This window comes from Mastigoproctus giganteus, chromosome 10 (genome assembly GCF_048544385.1).
Source record: "Mastigoproctus giganteus isolate SK-2022 chromosome 10, ASM4854438v1, whole genome shotgun sequence".
Lineage (NCBI taxonomy): Eukaryota > Metazoa > Arthropoda > Arachnida > Uropygi > Thelyphonidae > Mastigoproctus > Mastigoproctus giganteus.
Window position 1 is genome coordinate 176,450,800 of NC_143584.1, and position 26,709 is coordinate 176,477,508.

General features: G+C 34.9%; 1 protein-coding gene across 1 annotated transcript in view; it reads right to left on the reverse strand.

Moving 5' to 3' along the window:
* Positions 1-26,709, reverse strand: part of LOC150079551 (S1 RNA-binding domain-containing protein 1) — a 190,264-nt gene that overhangs the window by 146,677 nt on the left and 16,878 nt on the right. The window contains exons 2-6 of the mRNA XM_090383104.1: positions 25,622-26,076; positions 14,544-14,621; positions 10,736-10,956; positions 8,037-8,154; positions 1,711-1,858 (exon numbers count right to left, since the gene is read on the reverse strand). Coding sequence (XP_090239230.1) covers positions 1,711-1,858; positions 8,037-8,154; positions 10,736-10,956; positions 14,544-14,621; positions 25,622-25,951 — 895 coding nt within the window. The 5' untranslated portion in view covers positions 25,952-26,076. The remainder of the gene's footprint in view (positions 1-1,710; positions 1,859-8,036; positions 8,155-10,735; positions 10,957-14,543; positions 14,622-25,621; positions 26,077-26,709) is intronic.

The following is a 26,709-nucleotide window of genomic DNA, read 5'->3' on the forward strand; positions in this document are numbered from 1 at the left end:
AGGTCAGGCTTCAAGGATGGTCGGAAAAGTGGCAGCTTTTCTGACCATCCTTGAAGCCTATGTTTTTATGCAACAAATTGTAAGATGTCTTACAATTTAGCAACCCCAAAATAACCTATTGGTGGGGTTGAATTAAAAACAAAAGAAAGGGATCTGTAATTTATGATATGGGCAGATATGAAGTTTTTTGAGCAGTGTTAACAGGTGGCAGGAAAGCACATAGTGTCTCATCAATAATCTATCAAAAAATATTCAATAGAGATAGGAGATCACAATCCCACTCTATAAGGCAATTGTAAGGCTTCATTTGGAATACTGTGTCCAAGAATGGAGACCTCATTTGAAAAAGACGTTGGGCTTCTTGAAAGGGTTCAAAGATAGATGACTTGCATGGTGACATCGGCAAAAGGGGGACTGTACAAGGAAAGACTGATTATGTGGGCTACAGAGGTTGGCAACCAGACACCTAGACAGAGTCAAATTGAAGTTTATAAAGCTATGAGAGGGATTAGTAAAATAAATGAAGGTGGAAATTTCACTGTTATAAAGAATTTCAGAACTAGGGGCCATAAATCCAAATTACACGGGAAGAGGTTTAGACTAGATTGTAGCAATTTTCTTTTAGCCAAGTTGTTGATAACTGAAGCAAATTTCCTCTGCAGGTACTCAAGGCTGAGAGTTTAAAGAAATTCAAAGTTCAACTAGATAGTTACCTGTGTGAGGGAATGTAATTTATATGTTAGGGTAACATTTAATTTATATTTTCTTATCTATTTTTTTTTTTTTTTTTTGCCTGGTGCAGCAAAAGTCTGCAGCTTCCTTGCACTATACAGCTAATACTAATACTAAATATACGCATTTTATCAGTGACAGGAAGAAAAGTAACATTTGCACATCCCATGAATTCTTGTACGACACCAAAAACTAATGAGTTTTCTGACATTGGAAGGATAAGTATGCTTCAAATGTTTGGACATTACTCAATAAAGAAAAATCAGATCAACCTCAAATTCCCAAGAGTTAATGTTCTGTTAGCTCCTGGGAATGTTTTTGGGATCATTTCTGATTTCATAATCTCCCCCCCAATTCCCTCCCTATAGAAACCTATATACAGTTTAGGATGTTCAGCCATTATTCAAGAAGAAAAAGTTATATCAACATCAAATTTATATGCTTTGTTGGGCTGTAGGAAAGTTTTAAGATGAATTTTTGTGACATATTTCATGTTGATGAAATGTCACAAAAATATGTCACATATTTCATGTTGATGAAATATGGTACAAAGACCACATCTGACCCATTTCTCCTGTATAATTCTCCTCCCCTGAAAAAGAATTGCTACACATATCACCCCTCATTGTTCACTAAGCAGTGGTAATGAAATCACTATGTAGTAACATTTCAGCAAATGCATCTTGAATTCATATATAAGTTTTTGATAATCAAGTGAACACAGCCAAAATGTAGTGCAATGTGTACTGCTACTTGTTAAATACAGTGCAATATGTGCTTTAATGAGCCTACTCCAGTACAAAAAAAGCATAGCTTCTCTGTGCCGTGTGGTCAATACTAATATTAAATTCAAAAATGCTGTAGTAATTTTAATAATAAAGAAACCTATTGAAGTACTTCTCTTGAGATGAACTCAAGAAAGGTACAAGACAGCAAATTTCTGTTCAACTATTTTCATTTATCTTTGTTGTCACTCACCTTTTACATCTTGCTGAATTAATTTGTATGCTTGTAATGTTTCTAAACTTATAGTACCATCAAGAAGCTGCAAAGCAGGAATTTCCAGACCTAGGTTGCGAGCCCTTTCAGCAAGTGATTTTTTACTTCCAGGTTTGTAAGCTGCATACTAAGAAAGAAATATATTATATTTTAGTAAATCGGTACTTAAGTTTGTATTACATGTAGACACCAACATATAGATTTTTATATAATATACTTTTCCTCCCTCATTTCTTATCATCTTGTGTGTTAAACTTTTAGAACCTAAAGATTAGATATTAAAAAACAAGAACGCTCTAAATTATCTAAAATTAATTCCATTTCAAAAAGGGGTTTAATGATAAAAGGAAAGGAAAGAAGTGCCTTTACACTAGAGAACCTACATATAGAAAACACTAAGAAATTAGATGGGTAAGCAAATTAAGAATCAATGAGATTAGTATTGGCAAAATGAATCAAGGAAGCAAGCTCATGTAGCACCAGAAAAAAATAAAAATAAATAAAATAAATAAAAATAAAAAAAAATAAAATTAAAATTAAAATTAAAAAATAAAATTAAAATTAAAATAAAAAAAAAAATAGAATAAATAAAGTTTATTCATTAATATAAATTACCTGGATTTGGAGAAATCACAGATAAAGACATTACCGAAATTACAATGATTTAAGTAATTAAAGATCAATTTAAGTTTATGCGGTTATGCTATTGCATAACCGCATAACCCACAACACACACATGCTGAGTGATAACAAAGCCACTCTTTTTCTTAAAGAGCATCTGTTGGTTAGCAACTGGAAAAATTTGCTGTTATATTCATTCTGCAAATATATAAACAATACTGAAAGAGGAATCAGATATTAATATATATTAAACTTACAAAAACATGATAAAAGTACATCAAGTTATTTAAATTCATAGAGTCCATCAATGTTTATAAATTGATTGTAACATTCTATTTATATAAGAAGTACACTATCCAGTCAAAACATTATGATCACCTACCTAATAGTGTGTATGTCCTCCTCTTGCTGCCAGTGCTGCCACCACACAGTGAGGCATGGACTCTATAAGGCCTCTGAACATTGCAGGAGGTATACTGTATCATATGGCCAGGACTGCATCTCATAGATCTGCAGCAGTCAGTGGTGGAGGATCCAAACACAGGATCTGTTGATCCATGTAATCCCACATGTTCTATGGGATTCACATCCAGCAAATTTGGTGGGCAAGGTAGCACACAGAAGTCACTTTCACATTCGGTAAGTCACTCTCAAACAATAGAAGCAACATGGCAGAGTGTATTATCCTACTGAAACACACCTTTGCCATCCAGAAAGATAGTCACCCAGTGCTGTAGTCGTAAAATTAGCAGAAGGTATATTCTATGAAGGTTACGGAAAGTAGAGAGTATACTGTGCATATCAGGCTTTTTAAACCAAATTCCAGAGGGTATATGCCATATAAGATATATAATATATAAATACATATACACACACACACACAGAATATTTACTTACTTATATATACGGCATATACATTAAAAATAATAAAACTATAAGTATTGCCTAAGAATCAAATTCTAATAAATTTATTTTTTTTTAATTTTCAGCAAATATTTTAATAATATTTGTTTTTTCAAATCTTTCAAAAACCAGAAGATATATGCTATTCACCTAAAAAAAATCCAGTGGTATACGACTTATACTTTCCACTACAGCCACCACAATGGATAGGTAGCATTTAGCATTCAGAGTGTAGTCTAGTGGTATGAGAGCTCCAAGAGACTCACAGAAAAACATCCCCATACCAAAACACTGCAGCCACCTACCTGTTTCTGTTGGACCAAAACATCAGAATGATTCCTTTCCACAGTTTCTTGCTCTACACTCCATCTACCATCCACATGTCATAGCAGGAAATGTGATTCATCAGAAAAGGCAACTTTTTTTCTACAGTTGTCAATGGTCAAATGATGCCATTCAGATGCAAGCTTCAGGAGTCAGTGGCAATGGATGATCATGAGATGGGTACCTTGACAGAGCACCTACTCTGGTAGCCCATATAGAAGAGAGTTTGTTGGATCAGTCTTGAAAGCACTGCTATTCATCATCTAGTTAAAATACATGGTCAGCCATTTCACTATTTTCTGTCTATTAGCTCACACAAGGTGGGCTGCCTATGTTCACCATGACCATCAATGAGGAGTAACTGCCCATCATTGACCTGGCAAGTGCTACTATCCATCAACTCTTTGAACATCTGAACTACCACATTTTCAAACAGTCCATAAGATTCACAGGTTCCATAATACTCCCACCCTTCAACTAGTAATCAACAACAATTATCCCTTTACAGTCCAGCAGATCACATCTCTTACCCATGTCAATCAAGTAATTTGCATGGGCCGTGTGCCATGAACCTACCACATCACATTTACTCGTTCTCACCATGACACATGTGCCACCACATGTGGCAAGGGACGGCGAATTGCTAAAACATGGGGATGTGTGTTCATATTGTTTTGACTGGACAGTGTATTATGCTCTGTATCCCTTTAATTATGCAAGATTTAGTTGAAAATGTTAGATAAAAATACTAGATATTATATAGTGGATAGGGTGTCATTATATGAAAAAGAGGTTTCAAGTTCAAAACTTGTCACCCAATAATTTACATCCCCTCCCCCCACTTTTTCTTCATCACATTTTTTTTTAAATTATTGCTCTAAATCTTTATCACACGGTAAGCAGAGAGTACCTTTTATATGTAAAGCAACTCTGATCTACTGAATCATTAAGAATCAAAAATTTTCTTATTAAATATTTTAATTTGAGAATAGGAAAACTTCACTTGTAGGTCGTTTAGCATTTGTGTATTTTTTACACTGAACGAGGAGCTAGCCCGTTGCAGCAACCCCCAACCTGGAGGGCCAGGGTATCTCTCTTAGTCTGGCCCCTAACTTTTGACCTGTCCGGCTTGGGAGGCCCTACCAGTAGCTAAGCTACCGCCGACTTAGCTCTCCGGGTCATCGGGACACGCAAGCCCCCCCCACCGCGACAAGGTGGAGAATACCATCGGGGGAGGTATTCAAAACAGGTTTAAAATCAAACAAGTCGATAAATTCAAATATTTGGGATCAATCTTACAAAGTGATGGATCATCCCAAGCAGAGATCAATAAGAGAATTACAGAAGGCAGAAAGGCTATCGGCATGTTAAACTCTGTTCTGTGGAGCAAAAATATCCTACATAAAACAAAGAAACTTATATTTCAAACGATTGTACAAAGTCTTCTATTGTATGGAGCAGAAACCTGGACATTGAATAGGTGAGCGGAAAACAAATTGCTCTCCACAGAAATGAATTTTTGGAGACACTCAGCAGGAACTTCTAGAAGAGACAGAAAATGGAATGAAGACATAAGGGAAAAAATGGAAGTGAAAAAGACTATTATTGACACCATCAAAGAAAAGCATCTAACATGGTATGGACATGTAAAACGGATGCAAGAAAACAGATATCCAAAGGCTATCCTGGAATGGATACCTCCTGGAAGAAGGAGAAGAGGAAGATCTAGGAGGACATGGATGGATGGAGTATGGGAGTGCATGACAGCCCGAGGCTTAACCGACCAAGATACCTTGAACCGCACTTTATGGTGGGAAAAAATTCCTAACAAGAAATAACTTGTAGGCTGAGGAAACCCATTGCAAATGGAAACACTCCTCTTGAAGAAGAAGAAGAATAGGAAAACTTCTTCTAAATCTGAAATCAACACTAGCCAACAAATTATTAATTATATTCATTGTATGCCTTTCTCCAAATCTATTCAGTACCCTAGGGTGAGGCAAAAACAACTGCTTTTGGATTCCTTAAATAAGGTTCAGATTTTACAAAATTAAATTAAACTTCAGTTTTTGAATACTGGATAAAGGATTTTATATTTTAATAATAATAATAAGGATAGGAGATTGGTCTTGTGATGTCCTCGACCTTAATAGTGGTACTCCATTTTGCCATCACTGATCCTAGGAAGTTTGTCACTATCGGATTGACTTTGTAGATCTTCAGCTTTCTATTAGCTAGCTATGAGGCACGGAGTCAAAGGGCTTGCGGTAATCAATGTAGGCCATGTATAGGTTGTGGCGCTTCTTGTAGGCTTGCTCTATAACTGTGGCATCTAGGGTTAATTGCTCCTTGCATCCTTTCTGCTGTTCAGCCATTATATTCTGGCTCTCCAAGTGGTCTGATATCTTTTTGGATGTACAGCTGGTCAGGATCTTGTACTTCGTTGAGAGGCAGGTGATTGGCCTGTATTTTGCTAGGTTTCTTGTATCTTCGTCTTTAGGGTTCAGATATGTGATTCCTTGAGTGAGAAACTTCGGGACCGTCTCTGGGTGCTTTATCATTAATAAGAGCAACAATAATAATAATAAATTTCATCTTAATAATAAATTTCATACTGTTTTGGAAATGTATTTGGTGCATATTTTATACTGTAGTTATAAGAAAACAAGATCAGCAGCCACAATTATAATAACAAAATAAAATTATTTTTCAATAAAAAATTATAAAAAAAAAAAAAAAAAGATAGAAAACAAACAAGAAACTATCATTCCTATGCTGCTTACTCTATTCGCTGTAACATTAGCTAGATTGGTTTTTTTTCTCTAAGTTACCCAGATTTGCAAAACATAAATATTAAGCTACAGGCAGTTCTCGCTTTATGAGTTTTCACCTTACGAGTTCCCGGGTTTACGAGTTTTTTCCCCAAGTGTCAACAAAATAAAAAATATGAACATTAATTGTAAAAAATGAATGTTAAACATTCATAAATACCGCATTTCAAATCATGTGCATAGCTATACAATACAGTGTACCCCGCTTTAAGATATTAATCAGTTCCGGAGACACCAGCATATTGTTAAAATATCGTAATGTGAACCCAATAACACATTGTTTTTTTGTAATTCGTTTCAAGATCTCGGAAGTTGAAATTTTTGCTGTATAACTAAACTATTTCTCTCTCTAAAATATCATTTTTAAGGTCACGCTCGTGACCTTAAGGCCATATAAAAGGAGATGAGCATGGTCTGTAAATTGTATTAATTACCAATTCAAATCATAATGCATTACACTTTCATCGTTATCATATGTTCCGTTATAAGAATCAATTTTGAATGCCTTTGTGATATTTTTATAAAGCACATTTCTGGAGGTCACGACCATAAAAACAATTTGCACTTTCCGGTTTTTTGGGCTTTTCTGTTACTGCAATCAATTATAAACGAGTAGTAAACTTGATCTTCTTGCATTTGTGAAAATACTGATAGCTGGAATTGTGTGGTTTTTTGCATTATTATGGTGAAATGTGTTTGCCCTTTACTGAAATCTTCAATCATATAAAAAACAATAAATTTTCAGAATCTTCTCTTCATTCCTTTTTTTTTTAAGCTTCGTAAACTTGTTACTCCATGCGAATCGTGTTAGTTGCAATTTGTGTGCGCCTTTAAAAAATGCTTATGCATGCAATCATGAAATTTATAATTAAAAAAGAAGATTACCTTGGAAACAAACACCTCTTGAAACATTGTTTGTTGCACAAGGAGTCATCAAGACGACGACTCCTTGTGCAACAAACCAACGAGTACCGAGCCAATAATGAGTGTGCATTTAGTTGATGATGATGAAGAAAACATTCTTTAACATCTGCAAGTCGTAAATAATTTCTCTATTATTATAATTTTCTTGATTTCACAGGCTATGTGTTTTCATTTCTTTCGATAAATCAATCATTATTTAAACATAAACTAATTTCATTGTTAAGAATGTAATATGTCTATGGGAAATAAATTCCCGCTTTACAAGTTTTCGCTTTATGAGCACGCACTAGGAACGAATTAACTCGTAAAGTCGAGAACTACCTGCATATTAAACACTTAAGAGCCAAGTTTTTTCAAGAAAATGTTTCAAAAACTGTTGCTGTTTTTAGTCTACTTTCCAAATACTCACTGGCTTATGATACTTGAGCAAATCAATATTTGATCAGCATATCTGCCTGTACCAGATATGGGCTAGTTGGACAAGTGGTTAAGATAATTGGCATTATTCAAATGTATTTTTCTAGAAAAATACAGCACAGTAGCTGAAGCAAAAAAAAAAATTCTATTATTTTTACCTAAACTTTCATTTGACAAAAGCTTAGCTAATTTGGGGGGGGGGGGAGCAAGCATATGCTTCTTGAATTAGTTATTTTAATAAGACAATCATAGAAATAAAAGTTAAAATAGTTTAAATAAAATTACCAAATGATCTACTTCTGCCAATGTTTTTGCATTAAACAGTGAACTTGCTAATTCAGGAGTTAATTTATTCTCTTTAGCTAAGGTCTTGATTATATTATCCACTTTCTTTTGCAGTAACCTGTTAAAGATTAATACATAATAAATATATATATCAACTGTATATCTTCATATATCAACTTTCTTGTAGTTAATTTATTTTGCATGTTTACAACATAAAACAGCAAACAAAACCAAATAAAATTGGGAAAAAGTTTTTACAATAGTGACAGTTCTATTATAATACAATATCTGTAATATATACTAAAAAAAAAAATTATGCATATTTTTAAGTTAATGGTACATATATTAGGATAAAGGCTGTTTACCGAGTTCATTATATCCACCTGGCTTTACAGAAAAAATTGAATATGCGATAAAGTGAATACAAATTTTGTGAAATACAAACAATGATATTTTTTTATTCTGTTATCATAAAAAATAAGCACATCAAAATTTTTGATACTTTTACTGGAAATCAAAAACATAATTGAAATCAAATGTTCACTTTGGTGGAAATGAAACCATTAACATTTAAACAATAGGTTAAAAGTTAATTGTTTCATTTCCATCATTAAGTCATTTAAACTTTTGTTTCTGCCAGTACTCATGGTCATAAGCATTTCAGTATGTTTCTACCATCTGTTCAACAGTACTCTTACAATCCTTACAATTTGTAACATGTTGACATGTTTTGTTTTTGTGTAAATAATTTTTTAATTCGATTTGGGGTTTGACAGAATGTGCAATATCATTCATGTAATATTTTTCGGTATACAACAATTAATGTGTAATTATTTTTTTAATTCTTAAATCATCATTATTATGTCATTTTTTTTACTTTTTTTTGCAAACTAATATTTAATCTTCTAAGTTTTGATTAAATTGGTAAAATTACAAAATGTTTAATTGTTTCATATTTTATAACACTTTCCATAAAACAAAATAAAAAAGAAACATTAAATAAAGTTTTCTCTAGAAGTTATTCAATGTATGTGATTGTGTGATGTGATTATGTCATTTTATACATTTGAAAATATAACTATTGTAGCAAAATAATTTTTAACAAAAGCTGCAAGAACCAGTGTAAAAAATTATAGCAGTTGGTGAAACAGCCATGTACTGCTAATGCAATATAGCCTCAGATGCTGATGCGCCACAAAACCACTAAATAAACAATAAACTAGTTAAAGATTAATGTAAGAGAGCCCAATACAAATATTTCTAAATCTCTTTTTGTCCTGGAATTTTTCTGTACTACTTTCCCCATCACACAATCACATGCAAGTAGTTTTAATGGTGCTGATACTGAACTGTTAACATAGCATTATAAAAAACAGACTTTTTTCTGGTCACAAATAATCTTTGACCCAACGTCATCAAAAACATCATCTTTCAAAATGCCATTATCCACCCAACAGGAGAGATTCTTATAGAAGGAATCAAAGCATTCCAAAATGTGGATTCTTGAAGGAAATCATGATGAAAGTGCTCACTTTTTCTCTAATTAACATATACAGTAATTTCTTAATGATGCAATTGATACACTTGTGAAAACTTATGCACTAAAAGAAAATGCTTTAAGCAGGGCAAATTTCCCCATTAAAAATAACGGAAAGGGGACTGTATTTTTGGCTCATTTCACACCTTTTATTTTTTCAGTAGTTTCAGTATTGTTGCATTTCATTTAAAGTATATTTTTTTCATGTGTACAAATGTGTGTGTGTATGCATATATTAATAAACTAGCAATAGTACATGGTTCAGTACACAGTATAATACTCTAATTAATACTTTCACTGCTGGCTTTTCTGACAAGCATTTTTTGACCAGGGATTGTAAACTAGGGGATTGAGTCAATCAGGATTAGAAAGAGCAGAAATATTTTTGGGCTTTCTTCTCACTATGATTGAATTAATCAGCCTCCAGTGAAGGTTGCTTGACACAAATATCCAATTTTTCTTCTATCAAATTGGAAGGAAAGTTCTAAAAGTAGCATAGTCTTCTCTCCAAATGGATTAAAATTCGAAGCCAGATATTTGCATTCAGGAAGCAGTGAACATGTTAATAATATCATACAGTTTTCTAGTGATGACTTACTATTCACATGATTACCGCCAGTGCTCATGGCTTGAGGCACTGCACATAGCTAGCAGTAATAGTACCATGAATCGCACTAGGCGAGTGCACTTGCGCCCCATTATGGAATGTAGTGTTTTGCAGTGCAATGAGCGCTGGTGATCATCATGTGTATGTGATTCTGTTCTACAGACACCAGACTCGTGATGTATGATCATGCCCAGCTGACTTTTGCTGTTGTAACCAACAATATATATTGGAGTACACCATTCACCGACTAAGCTGATGAAGAGGCACTTCACCTCGAAAGCTAATGTGTATTTTAGTGCTTTATGTCGGTCGTCACTAGAAAATTGTATGAAATGCAACCTGAAGCTGAAGGCCTGTTTTCCAATGTTAATAATATCTGTACTGTAATACATTTTTTATGATAATCACAAAATAATGGCAGTCTTTCATTTATAAATGCATATAACTGACCATCTAGGTATGCAAGACAAAAGGTTAAAATGATAACTATTCAGTTGCCTAACTGATGTTAAAACTGTAGTTAAAAAAAAAAAAAAACAAAAAAAAAACACTCACTTCAGAGAATTAAAAGCATCCTGTATTTCTCTTAGTTTTTCTGCTGGTAAATCATTGGTCATCTCCTTACGGTATCGAGCAATAAATGGTATTGTGCAGTCCTGAGCCAATAACTTGCATACATTTTTGCAAATCCACACAGGAAGTGAAGTAAATTCTGAAATTATTTCATCATCTGTCCATAATCTTCGCAAGTCATATTCTGTTTTTATATCTTCTACCTAAAAATATTTAAAATAAATTGTTTAACGTAACAGGTTAATATATTAGCATCATTTTTGTATGTAAATGAATCACCAAAATGGTGAAAATGGCATTGTTTTATTGTATCTCATATTGTGAATACTTTCACAATGAGTTGCCTGATATTGAACTACCTCAAATAAGCAATGCTTCCCCTGTGGAGAAGACTACTATTACTTACTCCGGTGGATACCACCACCCAGACAGATGTTAAGGCTTTTTGACCTCTCATCAGTGGGTGCGTGGGTGGGTAGGTAGGTACTCTGGTGTTGCAATAAGTGACAACCCAGTTAAGAAGTATAACTTCACATTTTGAGAAATGCCAGATGGTGTGCAACAGTATAAACTGAAAACGATTTTAGGGCCAAAGCCTCAACTCATGGAGAATTCACTTAAAATAACAGATTAGTATTAGCATAATTTTTTTCACAAATATGATACTCTCATTTTTGCTTGTCCAGTGTGTATGTCACACCAAACTGACTCAACATTGCACTGGCTACCCATGTCAACTGGATGCACTGTATTAGGTTTTATGTGCTTCTTAACTAAGAGCATAACCCCTCCTATCATGTCTGTCCTTTCTGCATATATTGTACTCCCCATATTCAAATTCTGCATCCCTTATATCCAGATGACACTACATCTCAGAAATGCCAACAATGTCTGCATTTGATGTCTTGACCAGCATTTCAAATTCCTCAAATTTATTTACTGTACTCCTAGCATTGGTGTACATACAAGTATACATGCACCTGTTCTCATTCTTAGTTACTCTAATACAGTCCATGTATTTACTTGTTTCATGATGACTCCCAGCAGTTCTTGAAATCCCAGCACTTTGCTTTCAAGGCTACTGCACATTCGAATAGAAGCAGTGCAAGAATCACTTTCACCTCTGCCTGCTGCTATTATTACTCCATTAGTCTGTATATTCCCCCAAGCTAGCAACCGGATTCCAGATTTCAGTTATGTACAGTATCAATGAGACCTACAATTTACTCAAATAATACAGCATAGCAGCTTCTTTTAGCTTAAAAAAAAAAAAAAAAAAACGTGTAAAATCTTCCTTCCTTGCAGGATACATTTTATGGAACCAGTGGAAAAGATCTTCAATCAACAAGGAGGAAATTGCCTTTTTTTTCTTAACCAAAAGCACTGTGCACAAAATGAAAGTTACATATATCAATGTATGTAATTCTGTAGTCCTCTTCTTTAAGTTCCCTATCTGTGTCTTTCAAATTTTTGGTTGGTTGGAGGTAGTCCATCTGAACCCATCATAATCATGTTGCAAATTAAGTGTCTTTTCTCAGACTGCCTAATACTTCAAATTTTAAAATATCTGATATTGGATATGCAATGGTGGATGCTTTAAAAGTATAGTTTTCCATTCTCTAGAATCATACGAGGGTGGTTCAATAAAGAATCGCCCTCACCTACTTCCACATATCGCAGAGTCGTGATATTTTGTGCAGCATCATACATATCTCTGTACTAAAAGTGTAAAATTTCAGCCCTATGTCTTAATTTGTTTTTCTCTTACAGAGCTGAATGTGTGACAAAGTAGCATCATGGACAAAGTTGAAGCCAGAGCTGTAATCCGGTATCTGTTCTTGAAGGGGAAATCTCCTAAAGAAATGCACAAGGAGATGACTGCTGTATATAAGGATGAAGCCCCATCCTATGGCATTGTGATGCACTGGCATAGACAGTTTAGGTGTAGTCGGACATCGGTAGAATATGAGCCCATTCCAGGTCGTCCCCATTCAGCCATTGATGAGCATGATCAGAAAAGTGGAGTCATTAATCATGGAAGATCGCCAGATATCTGTGTTTGAATTGTCCCAGGAGGTGAAGATTAGTGTGAGCATGTTACGCAAATTGAGTGCAAGATGGATTCCCCAATTATTGACTGGTTTCCAGAAGGCTGATCGATAACAGAAATCACAAGAGTTGTTAGCCCTGTGCCAAAAAAATGAGGAAGACTTTTTCTCTCGTCTAATCACGCAGGATGAAAGTTGGATGCACTATTTCGACCCTGAAAGTAAAAAGCAGTCCATGGAATGGCAACTTCATGGTTCCCCCCCCAAGAAGGCAAGGGTCCAAGTGTCAGCAGGAAAGGTCTTGCTGACAGCGTTTTGGGATGAGAAAGGCGTAATAATGACTGATTATCTGCCTAAAGGTAGAACAATTACAGGTGCCTATTCTGCCACACAAAATTACAGGAGAAAATCAAAACATGTAGGCATGGCATGCTGTCCAAAGGTGTGAGAATGCTTCAAAACAATGCCCCAGTTCACACTTCTGAAATTGCAACAACACAAACGGCTACTTTTGGATATGAAATATTGCTCCATCAAGCCTACTCACCTGATCTTGCGCCATCGGACTTCTTGTTTCCTTCCCTCAAATCATTTCTTCGGGGGACCCACTTCCCTGACGACAAGACACTCATTTCTGCAACAGAGGAGTCATGGTTCAAAGGCAACCTCTCCATTTCTACAAAAACAGTATCCGTAGCCTCATCCATTGATGGAGAAAATGTGTAAATCTGCACAGTGGCTATGTAGAGGACTAAACCTGTGCCAAGAATCAACAGGCTAGCACCTCTGAAGCTAGGTCAGGGCGATTCTTTATTGAACCACCCTCGTACATGTATATTGAATCCTGCCTACATCAGTTTTTACTTCAAAAGGCTTTTTTACTTCATCAAAAAAAAAAAAAAAAAAAAAACCATTTGTTTTTGTTCTCTTTCTACAATTTCTTTGTGAAAGCAAGGGCCTAGAATAGACCAGAGTCAACTTCTTAAGGCATTTAATTTTTACTAAGTTTCACGAATAATCTGCTGAAATAAGAAACTTTAACATATCCAGGTAATCGCATACCTATCAGTTTTTCCTGGCAAAAAGGTGGGGTTGGCATGTGCTATGATTACAGCACAAATGAGATTTACACACAAGTCTCTCTCTCTTTCATGGCTGCTATCTCTTACTATTAACTACGTTTGGTTTCTCAAATTCTCATAACATGTCTGTTAACTTTACCAATTAGATGGAAGGTAGTCTCATCTCGAAAAGTGAACTTAACAAGAAAATTATCTCTTCTGCATGATTCAGCATTTCACAGCAAAACTCATGCTTTTATTAAGGAAGCTGTTTTTATAAAACCCACTTTTGTATATGGCTGATCTAACACATCAATTTTCAAGGAGCATTTGTATAAACATTATAGAACGAGCAGCCAACATCTTTGCACAAACGGTGCTTGCTAGCCTCTGTACAGATTTCTCTTTTTCCACTTGTTAGTAACTAGTTGAGAGAAAATTTAATAACAGTACTGATTTTTTCACCACTTTATCACATATTCTTACTGTATTGCAGTTTGCATCTTAACACCAAGAGCTAGCTTATATATCAATAAAGGACACATTAGCAAAACTAAGGAATTTAAAAACTTCAAAATGAATATAAAATGAGAATGGAGACTTTAAAATTCATTTCAAGTTAGATTTTTAATAAAAATAAATAAATAAAAAAGTTTTAGGAAACGATACTTCATAACATACCTTTATAGTTTCAGCAGGTTTCGCAATATTTTCTATTACTGGTATACTCTCTTCCACAGGAAAATTTTCTTCGGAGGGCTAAAAAATTAAATTAAAAGAAAATAAATAAACAGTAAGAACCACACACACACAAAAAAACGAAAAAACCTAGACATATGAGCAGAATTTGCTTCATTGTTTGGCCTAGTTATTTTATTCACATATATTAAACAATGATAAAAATTAAGTTTTCACAATCAGATAATGTTAATTGCCACATAACACATCAAGAAGAAAATTCTGATGCTATAATCAACTCAGTTAAACTAAGCAATAAGATTCATGAAATAAATTCACTTGTGTACCAAACTAACTTTTTTCTGATGTCAATAAACTGTCTCAGTATCAAAACCTCAACTCATCTTCAATATTACAGGTTTCAACAACCTTTTGAGTTTAGGATTCCCACTAACAACAACAAAAAACTTTAAATAAGTAGTAGTATTGATTTTAAAATATTCTGAAACAAGGGATGCTTTACTGATATATTTTTAATCGATTAAAATGTTATATGCTAAGAGAAATTCATGAGAATTTCAAAATTCTGAAGAAAAGAAAATCCATCTGGCAGTATTCAGAACTGCAGAATGCTTGCAGCAGAACACAATAACTAGCTAATAGATCATACCTTTCAAGGCTAGGAGCAGGGCCGTACTTATTAGTAGGCGCATAAGGTGCTAGCTTCGGGCCTCTGTAATAGGAAATTTTTCAAGCACTGATCTAAACTAGGGCCCACTTGTGCCTACCATGTTTACATTGTAAACAGAGACAGGTGAAATTTACTGAAAGTGTGGATGACTCATTTCTGCAAAAGAACAGATTAATTTTCAGAATAAAGGAAAATCGCTCTCTCCTATTTCTCTAATAGGATGTAACAATAGAACACAGGCTGACCATGGCGTATTATCTGCTTCGGGAATATGCCTTAATCTTTTCCACTGGCTATGAACACAAGAAATTGACCAGTGTAACTTCTGTTTAGTATGTAGGAGAGGTGGTTGTAAAAATATTATGAACAGTAAATTGCAGATTATTAATCCTTATAGCTCTTAATCCGTGCTTTCTACAGCAGCAGCTGTATTGCCTAAAGGCCAGAGGTCCAAACAATTTGTATCCAGCCTCTCTTGAAATCTGTTCATTATATGGAAATTTTATTCGCTCTGCAGAAACTATTTTAATTGGACCTCCCATGGATTTGAGAATCTATATAACCTGAGAACTGAAAACTGTAACATTTAGTTTAATTGTTGATGTGAAAAGTTAAAGTGTGATACATAGGAGTGCACACACTGAAGTAAATATAGGTATGTATCTATCTCTTTGAAAGTAGTGTTGTAGTTTAATAAATTTTCATTTTGTTGTAACAGAAAATTTAAATATTAAATCTACGTAATGTTTCATTATTTATTATGACTGTGGCATACTTAAAGCTTTTTGTTTTCTCGCTCTTAAAATATGAATTGATTCAAGTGTTAATTTTTTATATTTAATCATTATCAGTTATATTACTTTTAAGCTGTTACTATAATCTCATTTGAATTAAATCTGGAATTGTCAATAAACAACGAATTAAATGAAGCAGTAATTAAAACAATGATATATGTAAAAATGTCTTCATTTTTACTTTTTATTCGCCTATGAGAGCTGTCACCCTATACTCTTGTCACTACTATACTTGTAGGGTGATATTCACTTTGTGTAAAAGGCTGTTCCTTTTTTTTTTTTTTAGCGTACGCTCATTGGCGCTGCGCTAGGGAAAACAGCAGTTGAAATGCCATCTTTACGAGTCCGGCTGATTCACAGCGAGAGATCGTTACTCGATTGGATCGGACGAACGTTGTGGAGGTAGTGTTTATAAAACGGTGAGAAAGTATATGACTTTTGTCAGAGAGAACTGAGTAATGTCAATTAAGGAACATACTTTTGGGTGAAATCTGAACTAGATAATACGGGGTGATTGTTGTTTGGAAATTCCCTGTGTAGGAATGGAACTTTATATCTGGTGACTACCACTGGGCAGTTTGGAAATACAACCCCATGCGGATGTGAAGTCCCTCTTACTCCTCATAAATTCCATTTTTACTGTGTCAGGTCTCCGGGATAACAGTCCCTGGGATTTTCTTTTCCCCACGAAACTAGCCTTTTGACCAATAGAAGGATTGGAAACTCAAAAAGGGGGGACATACATATATGCAGATGGGAGACAAAGAGAGGGGGAAGAAAAAGAGCATGGACGCAGGGAGACAGGACAGAGAGAGAACAGAGACGGACTGAAGAAAACTAGGAGAAAAATCTAGAGAGAGACGTCTCATGAGTCGTATGCTACTGACTCCTGCTCTGAACCATTAACCCCCCGAACGTATCAAGGAGTGTTCTGGTAAGTTTCACCCTATGTTTGCGATACGATAGCTAGCGGAATGAAATTGGCAAATATTAAGACCTAACCCCTTATTTACTCGAGTCTTTGACAAACATTCCTCCTCCTAGGTATACACTATGGTAGTATCTATTTTATCACACTTAGAACCTAGAATTTAAGGCTAACAAGATCCACTTGTATAAATGTAATACTATCAGTTGTGATTGTCAAACCTATAAGGCATCCTTACACTTGTACCCAGATATTCGGACAGCGAGATGACTGTCGACTCCAGCAAGTACGAGCAGCAGTGCCAAGTAAACGTTACATGAAAAATGCAGACAAATTTATATATATATATATATATATATATCATTATCATATTAACCTATTGTTTATCCATTAATAAGAGATAAAGAGTTCTTATTTAACTGTTCGAAAGACACCATAACTTGATTTTTATATCTATTTGTATGCTACAATTAATAAATCATGTTTTGTTTAATCATCCTTGCCTCTTAGCCATTCTCTTGCTACACGTTATCCACAGCACAAGTTACAGTGAAAGAGCCATAATTCTGCGGCACTCTGAGGTCTAACTTCTGGGAGGATTTCAAAGTGAATAAACACAACGCCGATTTTGTTGTTGCGAGTCTATTCTCCATGTCTCAGAATAGATCTTGAGAGATTGTTGTCCTAATATATAAACCCCTAGTCGATCATATAAAACACAGGCGTTTTCTGGAACATCAATATTAGTGATTGAACTTGCCCGAAAACCTTATTGTATACATTGAATGTTGAATAATAGTAAGAGCTGATGGCCTTATTCTCCATTGGCATGATGTCCAGCAAGCAAGCACACAATAACAGAAAGCCCTGTGGAACATATATTAATATATAAAAGGTGTTAATCATAACAGCAGCAATGCCAAAGAAGAAAATTTTTCAAATATTGAGTATACGTACAACATTATTAATGATGGATTTAGATCAACATTTCCGAATGTCAAAACAATTCTGAAAATATTTTTCACAATGCCTGTGACAAATGCAAGCGGGGAACGGTCATTTTCTGTTCTCAAACGAGTAAAAAACTATATGAGGAATAATTTAATTCAAGATAAAATGAGTAATTTCTCATTGTTATTTATTGAATCTGAACTAGTAAACAGCATTAATTACAATGATTTAATAGATATTTTTATCCAAAGCAAAGCCAAGGAAAAAAATTTATGGACATAAATTGTATTAACTCATAATTTAGCTATTGCATTGCTGTTTTATAATGTACCTGCTATTATTTACTGCCAAAAAACAAGATGTGGATGTTTTTATAACATTTTTGTAACACAATTTTTGATATTATTTATATATGCAAGTTTTTTTTTGTTTTTTTTGGACTGGTATCCTAAAAGGGGGCCCCACAAGAGCTTAGCAACCTCGGGCCTCAAGGAGTGTAAGTATGGCCCTGCCTAGGAGAGATTCCTTTGGATTGGAGAAGTGTACAACAATATACAAAAGCAGTTCAAAGAGCAAAGTGGGTAACTACTGAACTGGTCAATCTGATTTCAGTAGTGGAGAAAATCATGGAGGCAATAATCAAGAGTTCAAGAGAGGCTCACTTAGATAGAAATGGAATTATGGTTTTGTTAAGAGAAAATCATATTTAACTAACCTGTTAGCTATTCTGATGTCGTTACTCATGAACTAGATGTAGGAAATAATTTTCAGATTATTTGGATTTTAGCAAAGCATTTCAGTCAGTCTCTCAAAGAGGGAGAGAGGGATTACTGCATAAGCTGGAACATGTTGAAATTACAAGTAAGGTTCTAAGATAGATTGCAGGGTAGCTGTAAAGTAGGAGGCAGAGAATTGTAATTACTGGTTGCTCATTGATTGGGCTAAACACAGAACTGGGTGTTTCAAGGATCACTTCTGGGACCAATGTTGCTTCTGATTTTCTTAAATGTCATCAAAAAAAAAAAAAAAAAAGAGCATGATGTCAACATTTGCAGATGATGTAAAGATCGGGAGTGTGGACAGTAATCAGCATCTGAATAGGCTTTGAGGATGGTCCAAAAAGTTTCAGCAGAATGCAAGGTGTTGCACTTAGGAAAGAGAAACTCCAAAATAATTTATATACTTGATAGAGTTGAATTAGAAACAGTAGAGGAAGCGAGGGATTTTGGAGTTACAGTACAGATGGACATAAAGTTCTCCAAGCAGTATAGATAGGCTGCAAGGAAGGTCCACAATGTACTATCGATGATTTATTGAACATGTGCTTGAAGAGATAGGGAAGTCATAATCTCACTGTACAAGGCAATTGTAAGAATGCACTTGGAATTCTGTGCCCAAGTATGAAGACCACACCCGAAAATAGACATTATGTTTCTTAAAAGGATCCAAAGAAGGGCAACCCACTTGGTGAGATCTGCAGGAGGGCACCTGTATAAGGAAAGACTCTGAATATATAGGCTAAAGAGCTTGGAAACCAGGCACTTAAGGGAGGGGGGGGACTGAATTTAAATGTATAAAGTTCTGAATGGGAATAGTAAAATGAATGAAAGCAAAATTTTCACTGTTATAAATGATTTGTGGTCATGAATTCAAATTACAGAGAAAGAGGTTTAAACTGTATTATAGGAAGTTTTCAAAGGAAAAGTCAGAAAGTTGTTAATACTGGAATAAGTTACCATGAGCAGTTGAGATTGGCATCATGGAGAAAGTTCAACTGGATAGTTACCTATGTGAAAAGCAAAACACAGAGTAGTTTATTTTCTTTTTTTATTTTTATTATTATTATTTTATTTTATGTCTAGTGCAGCAAAAGGCTGTTGCTTCCCTATACTACATGACTAATACTAAGAAGGTATAGTGAAAAGTGCTGCAGGGCTGTTTTATTTTCAAAAATTAATTTAAAATATTTATCTTTAAATAAAAAAAATAGATTTGCCACAGTTGTGTTCAGAAGAGATTGAAAATAATGGTGGCATCAAAAAGTGAATAGTGAATTATTTCTTGGTGATTTTTAAAATAATGTGCATGAGGTCACTCCAACCCCTGCACCTAGAGGAATAACAATTCTTCAAGTACCTGCTTCCAGTTAAAGAAATAATTCAGAATAACTGAATTTATTCATTTATTTTTAAAATATAAATATGATTATTATTATCTAAATTAATTACTGTAAATCTGTGAATGATATGTTATTACTGCAATTTTTTACTCTTTCACTGTGGTAACTGATAAAAACAGACAGTTTAAGGTCACTCACTCTAAGTTTCCTCACCACACTCATTCCATGGCACAAGTAGGTTTAGTGAATGACCTTGAGCTGCCTATTTTTTTTCCTCTCACAATAGTATCTATATGCATTCCACACATCAGTGCTTAGCTTGTTCAGATTTTTTATTTTTTTTTCCATATACAGTAAACCCCCACTATTCGCGAGGGTTACGTTCCTGAGAAACACCGCAAATACCGAAAACGCGAATACTGAGTTATGGCTCCCATAGTAATAAAGGGGTTCCGTTCCAAAAAGTATGAAATATATAAGAAAAACTAGTCTAAAATTTTGTCTATGTATATATTATATGTACCTTCATAATATGACTATGTACATAGACAGTACATAGTGAAATGCAAGCATATGGCATCGAAATGAAAATAAGAAACAATTTAATATTAAATGTAATATTTATTAGAAATTTCAAACAAATCTTTCAAACCAGCGTTTTTGCTAGCTAAAAAACTTATCCCGCCAGTGCTATCACCAGTTTCGCTAAAGTGTTGATAAAGGAGCTTTGCCTTTTCACGAATGATGAGTGAACTTAGCGGAATTTTATTTTGAGTTCGGTCTTCTATCCACAGATTTAAAGCTTTTTCCATTTTTTCTAATTTAACTTCACGAGTTACAGAGCAAATTTTTGAAGCAATTAGCACGTTTTCACGGATACTACGGCGGATTTTTTCTTCCGATTTTTTGATTGATCATACCGTTGACTCACTGATTTTATAATGTTTTGCCACCGAGGAGACACTTTCACCATTATAAATTTTGTCTAATAACTCAATTTTATTCGCTAATGTCATCACCTTCTTTGATCTTTTCACATTTTGCTTGTTATTCGTAGCCATATTTTTGTACGGGTTAGAAAGAAATTGTCCACAATAAAGTCACTTTCTTCCGTTAACACACTCGAAAAAGTCTATTTTACACTGCAAAACGGTAGATTTATCACTTTTGTAAGCATACAGATTTATAAATTGATAAATTCATTCAATTTATAAGCATATAAATTAAAAGCAAACGACGAAACCTTCCATGACAAGCGCATAACACATACTGAACAAGGAGTAGCGAGAAACATCCACGCTCGCGATTTTTTTACCCGTCTCCCCCCACCCACTGAGCGCTGTTTTGACCGGGAAAGAAAAATAATTTTAGCCACGCCCATGTTTTTTTAGGGCGGAAAATGTTCACGGCGCTTTAAAATTCACATTTTTTTAGGTTTCATTTTATATTAAATCAGCGACCGCGAATAAGCGAAACCGCGAATACAGATACCGCGAATAGCGGGGGTTTACTGTAATGTTTAACATAATTAATTTTGTCTGGTGTACATTAATTACTATTTGCAGATATGTAGAGCTGTCCATTTTTGATATGTGGCCACCATCATCAAATCAGCCTGAAATTAACTATACACTTCATAATCAACAAAGTTTTCTATACAATTAGAAAAACTACTAGCTGGTTTTGAAGAATTTTTACACTATACTAGTATGCATTTGTGTGTTACTACATTAGACTAATTTAGAATTCATAAATTTAATAAAACTACTGGTATTTACATGGCCAAACATTGTTGTGATTTTCTTTCTCACAGAAAAGAACGCAATTTTGTAACATTTGGCAATGTAAATATCAGATAGTTTTATATTTTTTTTTCAAATTACTAATTTAATGTAGTGTAGTATAAAAATTCTATAAATCATTATTCCTATATTTATAAGTGACAGTCAATAAGTATTTACCCTCACCTAGAAATCTTTCAGTTGGGGATTTGAACTTGGCTGGCAATTTCATCCTTCTCTATGTAGTTACCTTCTGCAGCTACACATTTTTCCTGTTTGTGGATAAGGTCTTTCAGGCCTCTTGAATAGGATTCTTAATTTAAGCAGAAATTTAGGATTCCACCTCATTAATTACCCCCCCCCACCCATCAGTCTGAAATCTGCAACCCCACAATGGTTTTCTTCATTTCAGGGAAGAGGAAAAAGTCTGAAGGCAAGAATATGGCAGAATAAGGTGGCTGCTGTAGATTTTAAAAGCTGTACCTGATTGGAAAGTCCACTGTGAATGCAGCCTTGTGAGAAGGAGCATTATTGGCTAGGAGGTGGACACCTTTGGAGAGCTTCCTGTGTCTTTTCAACTAGATAGTCTAACTTTTCCCCAGTGATGCTGTTGCTTTTTGGGAGGTAATCTGCATGGATAATACGTTTAGAGTCCTAGAAGACTGACAACATGGCCTCAGCAGAAAACCAAAAATTGAATCCCTCTTGGCTTTCTTGGGGGTTTGTGAAGGTGAATGTTTCCATTGTTTGCTCATCTGTTTTGTTTGTGGGTCCAAATGATTTAACCAGCATTTTGATCCACTAATCACAATTTGATCAAAAAATTATTATTCTCTCTACAAAACTTCAACAATTGTGCCAAACATTCTTTCCTCTTTTGAACTTTTCCTCTTTGGAATTTTTGAGGTAACACTCTCAGAACCTATAGGGCTGCAACCTTAGACATGTGCAGGAACTCGCACTTTATAGTACAAACAGACCTGCAGCTAATGTTCACTTCATTTACTATAAAATTTATAGTCACATTTCTCTCTTCAAAGTCCAGCTGTTCTACTTTAGCCATAATGGCAGATTTTCTGGCTAAGATGGGTTTTCCTTATCTTAGGCCTCCTCAACAATTCATGCTGAGGGAAATGGACCATAATCTGCCATGCTGGTCGAGTGTGGGTTGGCAGATTGACCGTATTTAGCAGTCAGGGGCTTGAACCCCAGTCTACTCAAAGAGCATGTGCTACTGCACTCCTGCTCCTGACCACTCAGCTGCAGAGGCGAGATATGGTTATTCAGTTTAGAAAAGTTCACTGATTAATTAACAAAGAACAATTCAAAAGACTGACATGTTAAAGGATAATTATCTAAGAGGAAGTGTGTACAGAGATACTGATAACATTTAACTCAAGATTAGTGTGACAAAAATTATACCAATGGTTTTGGTTTATTGAAAATAATATGTGCAGCATATCTGATTGTTTCAATGACAACAACTAGTGCTGCCAAATTTGGCAGCACTAGTTGAAATATCCATGAAAAATTTTTTAATGGATACTATTGTAGGTATGCAAGTTGAAACTGTATGTTTAAACAGTACTTCAAGTCTTTAAGCACTTACATTTATTTTTCCATATATTCACCACCACTCTGTACATACATTTTCTCTGTTGCTGAACCAGAGCCTACCTTTCTCTCTGCTTGAAAGTTGATATCAGCCTCCAAGTTCCACATCTTGAAGGCCGCAATGACAGCATCATCATCACTGACAAAGTATTCCTAAGGAAGGTCATCCTTCATAAGACTAAACAAGTGAAAGTTTGATGGTGAAAGGTTGAAAATGAAGAGTGGGGGGATTGACAGAGCAGTCTCCCTTGTCAGCATGTGTAAATAGGAAACAGTCAGCCAAAGTCTAGCAGTGTCATGCTGAAAGAGAGATTTTCTTTCTTCTCTAGTTTCTTCCTTGCAATTCATATTTTCAGCTTCTTAAGTGTTTCCACGTAGCAAGAAAAACTGATCATATGTCCCTCTCCTGGGAAATACAAAGACATCCCTTCCTGTCCTAAAAAGTAAACAGAACAACAATTTTTCTAGCAGATGGCTGTGCCTTGAATCTCTTCTTTATCAGTGAGTGTGAAAAATTACTCTTCTTAATCAGTGTGTTGCCACTCTATAGACTGCTGCCACTTTCACTTCAGTTTGCAGTGGTGCATCAAGTCTCATCTCTGGTGACGATGCTGTTAAAAAAAAATCATCACCCACAATTGCACTTTTTTTTTTTTGTCAGCAAAGATTGCCACAAACCTGCACTCTCTGCTAAAAATCTCAGAATAACTTGTGGAAGTCAACTTTATCCCCTCCACTTGATTGTGATTCAAGCTTGGAAATTTGAATAAGTGACAAACATGCCATACCATCGCAGAAGATAATAAGGTAGATTATAGGAAGTATAAAGCTACTCCATGATTTTATATCTTTAATAATCTGTTAGTTCAATGGTCATTGCTAATAAGCTGATATTATATTGATTTTCCTCACACCACAACGTCCATGAAGAACGAGGCAGCTAGGGCTATTCCAATACAGCAACTGTTTCGGTGGTTCCATAAGAAATTCTTCTATCCCCATATACCTGTTTCAGGATGAATGATGTCTTCAGCTGGTGCCTCTTCACACAGGGTGTTGTATAACAATATTTTAAAAAACAGACCTTTTGAGAGACACAAAACAGCCCTTTTAAGGGCTGTTTTAGATAAGAAAGAATTATTTAGAGAAAGAGAGAGATTTAGATAAGAGAGAATAATTTTCAGACATGGATGGCCATTTCACAGGAAGTGAGAATTAAGATAAAAAAAAAAAAAAGAACTAATATAACATGACCATTACATAAATACTACTTTATGCACCTCTCACATGATGACAGTTACTTCAGTTCTCTGTGACAGCACAGTGAGATCAGTGTCTGTCACTTGTTTTAGGAGGTCTAGGTTCAAATCCTGTTGGATACAAGACCAATTCTTAAAAAGCCCTGCAACTGGAATTAGCTGATCTCGGGTAGTGGAAGTAGACCCCCCCATAAAGTAGTCACTCGTGGGGGTCTACTCATCCAAATGAGTTACAATTGTAACTCACTTGGTTTCCTATTGATTTTTAAGAGCAAATAACAATCCCAATCAGAAGCAGAAGAGTTTTTCCCCTAATGCCCAAATTTTTTATGTGCTGAGCAAACAACCATGCGTCACCCAAAGTTTGGAGTTTAGTTTTATTGACTGATGGCACCACTTTGGCAAACAGAAGTTGTGAATGTGATACATTTAAATTGTGTGCAGCTTAGAGATATACTGTCATTGACATTATTGGACACATTACAAAATGTGGAATTATGATAGCATTGAGCATTGCAATGATTGCAACTGTCTTAAAGATTGTAATAGCAATGCCGCAATTCTTAAGATCTGACTTTTAATAGGATCATTATATCATACTAGTGATGGGCATAAATGAATTAGTCAAATATGAATCGACAATAATAGTGACAGAATGGGATTATTGCACAGAACTGTGTGTGTGTGTGTGTGTGTGTGTGTGTGTGTGTGTATATATATAGTTTCAGGGCAACAGAGTAGTAACAGCACTTTATCATTAGTTTGTATAACATTGGATTGAATCCTTCCACTATCTTTTTTTCTTTTTCTTCTTCTCAATTTCATAATTACTTATTTTGAATGTAATTGAGTATGAAAATGTCATTATTGATAATGACAATTGTGACTCTTGATCATGCCCATTACCATATGATATTGTTAATTCTAAAAGAAAATATACAAACCTCAACTAACACTTCATTTTTTGCACCTGTCTTCACGGTTGAGGCAGCATTTTTCTTTAGAGTACGTGGTTTGGCAGTTCGTGGCTTGGCAGTTCGCGGTTTGGCAGTTCGTGGTTTGGCAGTTGGTGTTTTTTTTGCTCTCTTCACAGGCAATTTTATTTCTAGTTGTAAATCAGTAAGAAGTGAAGATGGTGGCTCGCTATTCAGCAAATTCAGTGGTGTTACTGGTTCATTCTTTGGTGTTACTGGCTCACTCTTTATCATATCATCCTTTGGTGTTACAGGTTCTTTCTTTATGTTTTTACTTTTAAAGGGTGCCCATTTCTCCATTCTTATGCTGGCAGCTATATACTTAACCTAAAACTGAATATGGCAACTTTTGTGCTGCATAATCTGCTACTTTTCCATGTATAAGCATAGATGTTTCTTTTTCCAGTTGTGAGATAAAACTTATTCTGAAAGAAATAAAGAAATCATTAAAGTCATGAAAACAAGTAAATTCTTAAATACTGAAATGTGGATTAACTCGTAAATTTGTTAAGTACGTTTTCAGAACACCTTATATCAGTTCACTGTATTTTGAACAATTTGAAGTACTTATCAAAATGATGGCTCACCTCTTATAACATTTAGGCTACCATAATCCTGTGGACAGTTTAAGTGACCACAAGTAGCATTACCCCACCACAGGGGTAGTGGGCTAATATTAGCTTCTTATCAGAAGCAGCCTGAGTGCGACGATAGCTTTCCCAGATTCAGACATTTCACATGCTAGTATAGAATCTGTATGGTGTGAAATAGTTGGAAACAAAGGTATAATGAGAGTAGGAGTAATCTACAGACCAGGTGATTGTGAAGATTATGACGAAAGCCTCTACATGCAAATGGAATGGGCAAGTAAGCGTCAATGTCTTATTATGGGTGATTTCAATTTGCCTCTAATTGACTGGAGTAAATGGGAAGGAAACTCAACATAGGGAACAAAATTTTTAAATCAACTAGACGACTGTTATTTGTATCAACATGTCAGGGAAAGTACTAGAGAAAAGAATATCCTAGACCTCATCATCACCCATGAATCAGATGAC